Genomic DNA, 10,643 nt, shown 5'->3' on the forward strand with positions numbered 1-10,643 from the left:
GCGCTGTGCCTGTAGAGGAACTGGGTTGGGTTGTATAGTACTGTGCTTGTGTAAACCAGGCCAGCTTGGTGTAATCTGACTGCTGTAACTGAGCTAGTGTATTAGAATCTCAGATAGAAGACCCATGAATATAAAAGAAAATTAAATTTTTAGATTATACCTGATGTTTTCACTCTCTTGCTCTGTCTTTCTCGATAGTACAACTGGTGAGTTGTCTCACATGGTGCAAGGTTTTTTTTGTTAAAAATGAGAGTTCTTGGTAATTTTAAAAGGGAGTGGGTTATTTATCTACCGGAGTTGCTTGTGATTGGTATGAGTTAATACTCCTAGAAAATACAAGAGTTAAAAATAATAATAATATGAAGATCTTACTAGTTTGGTAATCCATTGATTGTCCTTTTGTTCTGCATATAATGCATGCCAAGTAACGTGCTGTGCATTTGTGTTTTATTGTTTACTGTTCATGACATGCTATTTGCTCATCTGGATTCTTGAACTCTTTCAAATTGTGAGGCACCTATATAACAGTTGTTATACTTACAGTTACAGCAATAACAGTGTGATAGACTATTAATATCATAACACTGTGATAGACTATCAATGCCGTAACAGTGTGATAGACTATCAATGTCACAGCCATGACAATCATTGCTCGCTTTGCAAAACGATATTGCATGTTTTAGCAAAAGGGATTGTCGTGGCTGTCATTTTATTCTTACTTTGATGCTGCACTTTTTTTTTTTAATGATAAAATGCTAAATGAAGTTACTTGTCAATTTTCGATGAAGTTCTGGTTGAATTTCATAGAGTATAGGAATCAGATCTATAAATCTTTAGTATACTTTTCCTCTCTGCCTCTTTCTTTCTTTATATATTTACAGTCTAGATCAACACACCTTGGTTGCCTGAGAGACTGACCAGATAATAGTTACACTTCCAGGTTTAATTCTGATGCTGGTACTTCTAGTATTTTTACAAATTATAGATTTAGGTACACTATTGTGAGTTCACTGTAAACCCTTTTCTTTTATGGTTAATAGTTTTTATCCGCATATTGTGCCTGCCTTTACACTAGATCTTGGTGGCAAAATTGCATTTCGATTTCAAACTTATGAGACAAGTGACTTTTAGACGTTGTGCCAAGTATAGTTCAGTGTAGAAATGTGACAACAAAAGCTCAGTGGTGTTATCAATACATAGAAGATTTTGCTGAAGTATCCTGTGGACAAAGTGTGATTACATTTTAGCTTGAATTTTTTGACTCAAGACTAAGAACTTAAAAATAGTATCTGAACTCTAACTGGCTCCTTCGCGTGAAATGTGTGTGGAGCAAATACAACCATACCTACAATGTCAGAAACAAAAACAAATACAAGTTAGTAAAATTTTATTAACGCAATGGGAGATTTGAACACAAGACACTTGATCAAGCTAACTCTTATATTGTGTTACGTTTGCACAAAGAACCGAAAAGTAAAGTTTGGATGCAAGGTCTCAACAATATTTAAGATCTAACAAGCTTCATGTAGCATTAAAATTTGGGAAAGTTGTATTTATCATTGATGTTCTCAGTATAAGTTCTTTGCTAATAAAATAATTCACATGATTTTGCTGGTAGTGGTGAAGACTTTTTTTTTTTTTTCCTATTCTTTGTTTAATAAGTTCATCTTGATTCTTTTGAGCATAATGATTGAGATACTGACTTGATCGCAACTCTGACTTATTGATTTTTATCTTTGTTTGTAGGTGCTTCAGAAACTCTGAAAAATCGTGGGAGACTGGACGAAACCTCTAAGAAAGGGCTATGCTGGTCTGAGCTAAAGCGTACTGGTATGTCACGGTGGGGAGTTTCTCGACTAGTTACCTTCCAGCGCGAACACTGCAATTCCAAAATGTCACCCAGTATTGTTAAGGAGAATGAAGATCAGAAAGATGTTGGAGAAGCTGTGACAGCTGAATCTTCAGGGTCAGAAAGTCGGAACAGAAAACGCCTGAAACTTGGCCAACTTAGAGAGGCAAGAACTACAAAACGTGAAAAGCTAAGGCCACAGAACAACAGTTCTTCTCGTAAGTCTAAGCATAATAAGCTTGAGAATACCAAGGACCGATGGTCTGCTGATAGGTACGGGTTAATCAGTTTTAACTTTTCTATTAATTGCTCGTCTTTGTGTCATATCATTTAACAATGAAGTTTAAATTTTGAAGGTATAAGCTGGCTGAACAAAGTATGCTAGAGATCTTGAAGGATGAAGGGGCTGTTTTTGAGAATCCAATATCTCGACCAGTGCTTAGAACAGCAGCTCGTAAACGCATTGGTGATACTGGGCTCTTGGACCATCTGCTGAAGCACATTGATGGTAAAGTGGCACCAGGTGGTGCAGAGAGGTTTAGGCGTTGTTACAACACTGAAGGAGTGATGGAGTATTGGTTGGAGAATGCTGACCTAGTTAAGATTAAGCAGGAGGCTGGGGTGCCAGATCCTAACTATGTTCCCCCATCATCTTGGTGGAAGTGTAGTGGTGGCTCTTTTCAGGATTCTGTTTGTGCTGGAGAGTTGAAGTTGCTTAAAGCTGAAATGGAGAAAATGAAGAGGTATGTAGTGAATATTCTTTTTTTTTTTTTGGGAATTGAAATGCTTTCTTTTTAATGGTTATATTGCACCCCCCAGTACTTGTTTTCTGTGATCTTAGGTGGTCTTTCTTTTTCAGGGATATGCAGGAGCTAGTGTGCCATCAGCAAGAGCAAGATCAAGCTAATCTGGTTGAGGTTAATGTTGAACAATAGTTTGTTACACATGATGGCATAATCATTGACCTCCCTTGAGGTTTCTAAATTGTTCACTTGACTGTTAAAGAATTCAAAATTTTGCAGGACCTTCCTCTGATATCTTCGAATTGTTCAGCAATTTCTTTTATAAAGGGCTTTCTTTTTTCTTTTTTTTTTTTTTTTTTTTTTTTTTTTNAATCCTCCTTCTGGCCTGAATTCTCGCCTGACTCCTCGTCTTCAGACCCCTTTGCTGGTTCTTCCCTCTGTTCTTGTGCCGCCGGCGTCTCCTCTACGTGTGGACCACCTTCAATGGTCAGATGATCGACCGGACCAGCCATTGAACTGCTTGCGCCACCGGAATCTAGGATTCGAAGTGGCGTTGGGTTGTCGTCGTCATTGTGAGTGTCATCCATGGTTTTGGATTGAATTTGGTGTGAAAATTTGTAGTTTGGATTGGAAATATGGGCTGTATCGCCGGAAATCGCGCAGATTCCGTTTATAGTTGAAGAAATCGATCTTAGGGTTCAACAAATCGATCGAAAATCGCGACTATATCGCCGAAAATCACGACTGTATTCGGTTTAGGGTTCAAGAAATTGATTTAGGGTGCAAATCAATTGGTGTTGGATCGGAAAAAATCGCGTCTCCCTTTCGTTCAAGAAATCGCGTTTTCAACTGATGAATTTCGATTAAGCGACGTGAATAGAGTGTGGGGCTTGTTTTGTGAAATTTCAAATTTTGAAAACTTTCATTATTTCTGATTCGGCCCACATATGTTTTAATCTTTTCATTTTAACCCATTTTACATGTTTAATTAATCCTAACTATGCCACGTCATCTTCTCTAAATTATAAAATATTTGATGAACAGTTTCAAGGCCATTTTCTTAAATGCATACTTGGGGGGACCGGGCAGCTAAATTTTCTCCAAGCTGAAGAGGTTTGAGATATCATTTCCAATTTATATTGTCTGTTGAATTTTGATTCATTAAAATTTTCCAAGAAATAGCCTGTATGTATATACTAACTATATAATTTTTGCTATAATATCAGATTATTTGAGTTTCTTATTGAAAATTTAATTATTATTGTTGACGTGCGAATATGGGAAGAAAATATGTGAATTATTTTTATTTCTAATTATGCTAAAATATGATTTTCTTTACTTTATTATGAAGATTGTATCATTATTTATAATATTTTATAACCTTACATAGCTTATCATATTTTTGTATAAATAGGATGTGTATTCACTACTCAAATTGAACAACTCAATACAATTAAATCGAATTTCTCTTAGATATCTCTTGGACATACTCCGACCATTTCAGTCGTCTTTCTTGCCCGCTCAATGATATCTCTTGGTCATACTCCACTCACTTCAATTGTCTCTCTTGCCCTCTTAATTCTGACAATTTTATATCATCAATTTCATACAGGTGGTAGCAAGCTAAGGGACAGTTAGCAGACGAGACATGCGAGATACGCTCATGTAATTGGGTTATGAAAATTCCCTAGTCTTGTTGATCTAGATCTAAGGCCTATTTAAGTTGTGATTCTGATACAACTCTTTGGTTTTGAACATAAGATATAGTCACTTTCAATTTTTCAGCCTATATAGTGACTGTTCATGTCATACTACGTCTCTTCCGATTAGTAGCAACAAGAATTTATGAACAAGTCAGCTCAATTATTATTATTATTATTATTTTTTTTTTTGAGAAAGGCACCTTCATTGATTAGAATCTGCAGGGAGGAAGAGTGATGAGTTGGTGTCGTGGAATAACAAGATGAAGGTTACAAAGGAAGCAGCTAGAGGTTTGAGATATCTTCATGAAGATTGCAGAGTGTGTTGCATTATTCATAGAGATTTTAGACCTAATAACATCCTCCTCACCCATGACTTCAGACTAATGTTCAGACTCCATTTTTTCTGCAATTCTCTTGAATTTTGAATAATTAAAATTTTCCAAGAAATACCCTCAATATATATACCAACATAGATCATTATGTATCATCACTATCACAAACAGGTGGGAAATTTCGGTTTGGTAAGGTGGCAGGCAGATGGACAATTAGTATAAGAGACACATATCATAGGCGCATTTGGGTATAGCAATTCCCCCAGTCTTGCTGGTATAGCTCTAGGGCCTATTTAATTTGAGATATGATACAATTCTTTGGTTTTTGAACATAACTGAAGAAATAGACCTTAAGCAAAACATTTTTGGTTGAGAATTTTCAGCAATCATTTACTTGATGATTTACTATCGACTTTATATGACCTTTGTATTTAAGTATTTAGTTCCAAAATATACCCATATTGGACTCATAATGGCAAGACTATCGTAAAATGGCCAGAGCATGGCTTTACGGCAGCTAAGGGAGGTAAAGTTAGTTGGAAATAAGCTTTACGGTCCGAAAAGGCAACGACTCTTTAGAGTAAGAACTTTTAGAGGGCCACTTCACGATTTGGTCCTTTCTACAAGTTAAGTTAAATTGGACTCTAACCCATTAGCTCATATACGTTTCAAAATAGGGCTCACTATATAAACAAGGGTTAAGCCTCTCATTATTTATTCACATACAACCTATAGCTTTAGTGTAGAGGATGCAATGAGTAAAATATCAAAGCATTGTGTATTTTTCATTTTCATGTTCTAACATTTTGTATTTAGCTTTTGTTTCGAAAATTGTGGAGTAATTATTAACCAATTCAGTGTATGTTTGGTGCCCGACATTGTATTATATAGTATTGATAGTATAACATTCTATAATACTATACAAAATATATATACTCAGTAGTGTAATTTTATATATTCCAAGTTTGCATTTACAGTGAGGTAAATTTGATTTCGGATAAAAAAATTGTCATATCAATATCATATTATTTATCTTTCTTCAGTGATTGATGCATGATCATTTTATTTAGATCCTTATATATTCACAACATCATTTGTTTGGTTCATTTTCAGAAAATTGCAATGAAAAGTTAAGGGGAAAACAGAACATGGAATGGTAACGCAAAGAGATTACTAAGAATAAGTTGTTGACTTGTCTTTGTAATTATTTATGTTAATAAAAAATTTGGGATACTAACTAGTTTAGCCAATGTTGGTGAAAATGAAATAAAATAATAATTTTATTATAAAGAGATACAATAATGAATAATGAAGATTGCACGAAAACTAAAAGGCTGAGACATTGATATCTCGCTTTCTTTAAGGAGATTCGAGCCCTCTATGGTTAGCAAAGCTTAAACACTTGGGGTCTGCTTGGGAGTTTTTTTGTTTCCACTGGTTTTGGGGGGTTTTTAATTAGATTGGTTTTGAGGTGTTTAAAAACCATTACTTGTCAGATTTTTTTATGGACTGGTTTTGACTGGTTTAAAACCCCCTAAAACCAGTATAGTGTATTTTTGAGGGGTTTATAAAACACCCCAAATCGGGGTGTTTTGGCTAGTTTAAAAATTTTATCCCAGAAAAATCCCTTTCCACTATTATTCATATACAATAATCCCTCTGCTGGTTTAAAACTTTCTTCAAACCCAATTCAATCTTCAACTTTTAGATGACTCTTACAATGCTTTTGAATCTTTTATCTTAGGCTTTCTAATCCTTTGTTAGAGATATGAAGATTTTTCTTTCTTTCTTCTTCATTTTCCCTTCAACTTTTTGTTCTTTTAATCTGGTAAACTCCTCTGTAGGCTGTATCCAATTTAATTGCATTTCTTTACCAGCTGTTTTACAAAATTAGGTGGTTTTTCCTCTATTTGGTTCTTTCTATTTGCGTTTAGGTGATTAATTGAATCCTTGTTAGTTTGTTAAATAAAGATTGTTTTTGATGGCTTTGCTTCACTGATCGAAGAAAAGAACAAAAAACTGTTTTTTAGAAATGCTGTTGTGGCTGTTATATTGATAATTTGTAAAGTCTAACATTGTGGCAGCATATTTATTCTCTTAAAATGACAGATTTCAAATGATTGTGTGATGAATTAAATAATATACAATGAAAGAACTTACAAATAAATTAAACTTGGAAGGAACTTTGATACTAAATATTGGTAATTGAAAAAAAAAACTCTTAAATACTGGTTGAAGTTGGGGTATTTTTATGGGCATATATGTAAATTTATCATTTTAGAAAACTATCAGAACCGTTGGACAATAAACTCCCAAGCACAGGTTGGGTATTTTAAAAACCATTATTAAAAACCCCTTAAAACCGTTACGGTGGTTTACTTTCAAAACCGATACGATGGTTTACTCTCATAACCGCTACCATAAAACTCCCAAGCAGACCTTTGGTGTAGTAAAGAAACACTTTGACCCGTCCCCTCTTGGATACAATAGCCCAATGGTCTCGTTGTTTGGTTGACAGCAACTCTACACAAATTGCTGAACCCAAGCTCCTTCTAAAGGAAGACCTTTCTCTAGCTGGTATTTTCGCTCAATAGAATGGATGAAGATAGAACAAATGTGTGTGACGAATAAATATAAGAGACCTTTTACATACAACTGTTCACAACTGTTCACATACTCCACCTTTTCATCTTCATAATTGATCATTTCATTCAATTAAAAACACCATAATTAACCACCTGCAATTCAATGACCTAACCTCCATCGTCTTTAATCTTCCAACCCTCCAATAATAATAAATATAAAAGAAAAATGCAAGTTACAACAACTAAATAATTTGATTTGTACTAGAATTTTATTTTATTTTACGACTCTTTAGAGAAAAAATATATTTGTTTCAGATAAATTGATACATGTCTATATTTTTCATTATATGTTTAACATGATGTGTGTTTAACATAGTTTCTTTGTTACATAGTCGCGTTTTATTGGTTGTTAACATCAGTTTTATCGAGTAAATGAAGTAAACAAATGCTTAAGAGTTTTTCTTGGAATTGTAGCAAGCAGAAGCACAAGATCAATTAGCATAAGCATTCCTCTGTTTTCTTCACCAATTTTATACAATTTTGAATTGATGGCACCCTCAAAATTCTAATTTGTGGTACTGATTCAACATCGTGTGTCTATATATATATATATATGAGTAGGATGTTTTGATATAAATTCAATCAGGACCATACATATTCACTATTGGATTTATTACATTAGACTAAAATGATATTTTTTAACCTAGATCCAATGGTTATATATGTATAAGGGTTTTTGATAATTTTAAGGGGTATTTAGTAGTTTTTGAAAATTGTAGGGTCTCTTTAGATTTAATACTTTCTCAAGGGCGAATAAAATGAACCCTTTATTGAATATAATTCTGTTAATTTTATTTTGTAGAAATTAATCACTATCTTTGTTATAATGTTATTTTTAATTTTGGTTGTATAATAGCATTTTGAGTGAGCCTTTTTTTGAGTAAACAAAGATTTATAAATTCAGTATTTTTAAAAATCCATACTTTTAGATAAATAAGAAGCTCTTACTGCTTATAAGAATGTATTAAATAAATATATATTTAAATAAAGAATAATACTTTGCGTACTAACGGATTTTACTAACTAGTGTACTAACCTTTGTTAAAATAACACATAGGATCCGTACTATGCGTATGGTACCCGTACTATACTTCAGTTAGTACACAGATTAGTACCCATCCGTTAGTACCCATAGCATCACTCTTAAATAAAATAAAATTTTACACCAGCTGTCATGATATACCTTCCTAAATATCAAATTCTGAATCCAATTTAGAAAGAAAATGAAACAAAAGACAAAAAACATCAATTTAGAAAGCAAGAAAAACACAAAATATCTGATTTTTGTAAAAAAAGAGACAAAACAAATCTATAGATATTAACAATGAAGAATCCTTTATCACAATCAAGATAGATAATCTACATAGTATTCCTTTTTAACTTTTTCAATAACACCTCCAATTTAAGCCACGATCAAAGAATAATCTCCCATTTTCCTAAAATTCTTTACATAAATTTCATCGCTTGGAAAATTTGTCCCCTAGCCGAAGGGTTTTGCATAAATTTGGAAACCAGGGCTGCTTTTGTCCTGGTTTCTTTTGCTTCCGAAAATTTCCTGCAGTAATTATGGAAAGGGGTTCTGTTTCCAGGGAGAATGGTGTCCTGAAACTGGTGTATCCAGGAGGCTTCGTCGAACTTCACGAGAAACCGATAACGGCTGCAGAGGTCATGAAACGAAACCCTCGACACTGTGTTACCCGGCCGGATGTGTTCAAGTTTCCCTGGGTTGTGGTTAAGCCTGAGTCAGTTTTGAAACCTGGAAGAGTCTTTTACGTTGTTCCGAATCACACACTTCGCCGGTTGATACAAGTGAAAGGAGGGTCTCAAAACAAGGCTTTTCCAGGAGATTCGTCCCCTCGTCTGAAGGTTACTTCTCGGATGGAATCCTGGAATGATGAGAAGAATGCTCGCCAACAAGGCCATGATCGGATGTATACGGAGCAAGACTCAAGTGATATTTCCGGCGAGATAACTAATTTGCATCGGCTTTTGAAGAAGGGAAACCCGGTTGCATCAGAAAACAAAGTGAACACCAGCTATGAAGATTGGAGTGAAGACTTTTCAGGATCAAATTTTCTTGTCGGTCCTGATGAGAAATACATGAATAAATTCTATAAAAAACAATCACTAACATTCGAGTCTGTTTTTGATTTAAAAACAAAGCAAGATAGTGAGGATGATTCTCCGAAGAAACAAAACAAAAATCATCAGCAAAAGAAAGAAAATCGTCAGGTTCATTTATTTCTGGAGGAAAAGTCTTTCTTTCAAGTAAAGTATAACAGCAGAAATGACAAAGTTCATGATTTGTTGCCAAAATATGATTCAACACTAGAGCTCAACTCTTCCCAGCCGATCGCTAAGCTAAAATCATGTTTGAAGAAGCACAATAATATCCCCACACGGCGCGATTTCAGGGTACGATTTGCTCTAGACGAAGATGATCATAAGAAATTGGGATTGGAGTTTCAGAGACTTTCGACAGAATGAAACTCCATAGCTGGTTCAGGAAATTCCTGAAATTCTTGATATTTGAGTTTTTATTTTAATTATCATAGATTTAGCAGATAGAGTTTAGTTATTCAGTGATATTCTAGGAATCAGGATATACTGCTAGTCTACTTCTATAAATTTTATGCATCTGGGATAATAAATATTTATGGTTATTATGCATCTAGGGGTTATGAATATGGATCTTCGTTAATAAATTTTCATCATCTCGCCAAGGTTTCCACCAAAAAAAAAAAAAAAAAAAAAAAATGGTTTGTAGATGTATTACTACTATATATGTAAGCATGATAAGTTGTAGAAGTATACACTATATTGGTCACATGGAATGATGCAAAGTATATATATATTGGTATATGTTTAAAATTTCCACCACGTTTGACGGTTTTGATTAAATTCGATCTATAAGAAAAATATTAAACGTACAAACTCCTTATACAAATTTTTCTATATGAACTGATTTCTCTAAAAGTGGAGAGACCAATAAAATTAAAACATCTACAAGTCTACAACCAATTCATTTTTTTTTTTTTTTTTTTAGGTGGGATTTTGCACATTTAAGTTCAATTAATATTGTACATTTAATATGGTTTAGGAAAATTGTAAAGGAATACATCTTCACAACATTTGTATAATAAAAGATTTAGAAATTCTCAATTACCACATTAACCGACGGTGACAAATGCTAAAAAAATAGAATTTCACATTCTTTTATAAAAAAATGTAACGTTTACAACTTCTTTTCACAAATTTTCTTTCATAATCCCAACGTGATAGTTTACGATTAGTCAGCTAAAAAATAAGTCTCTCCTGTTTATCATGGGTCTCGTTTACTATTTGCGAGTTGATTAATCATGAGCTATCAC

The 10,643-nt window shown here is 33.8% G+C and overlaps 1 protein-coding gene across 1 annotated transcript; it reads left to right on the plus strand.

Annotated features, from left to right (window-relative positions):
* Positions 1-246: 246 nt before the first annotated feature.
* Positions 247-2,784, plus strand: LOC116134130 (protein DYAD-like). The gene is made up of 4 exons (XM_031419817.1): positions 247-310; positions 1,747-2,122; positions 2,206-2,592; positions 2,709-2,784. Exons 1-4 carry the CDS (start codon positions 247-249, stop codon positions 2,782-2,784), a joined length of 903 nt encoding a protein of 300 aa, XP_031275677.1.
* Positions 2,785-10,643: the final 7,859 nt, after the last annotated feature.

The sequence above is a fragment of the Pistacia vera genome, unplaced genomic scaffold (genome assembly GCF_008641045.1).
Source record: "Pistacia vera cultivar Batoury unplaced genomic scaffold, PisVer_v2 Contig283, whole genome shotgun sequence".
NCBI lineage: Eukaryota > Viridiplantae > Streptophyta > Magnoliopsida > Sapindales > Anacardiaceae > Pistacia > Pistacia vera.

Excerpts from the sequence above, each read along its gene's own strand:
- LOC116134130 (XM_031419817.1), top strand. The coding sequence starts at position 247 with ATGAGAGTTCTTGGTAATTTTAAAAGGGAGTGGGTTATTTATCTACCG. Across the intron at positions 311-1,746 it reads ACCGGAGTTGCTTGTGATTG|GTGCTTCAGAAACTCTGAAA; the intron begins GTATGAGTTAAT and ends CTTTGTTTGTAG. Across the intron at positions 2,593-2,708 it reads GAAATGGAGAAAATGAAGAG|GGATATGCAGGAGCTAGTGT; the intron begins GTATGTAGTGAA and ends TTTCTTTTTCAG.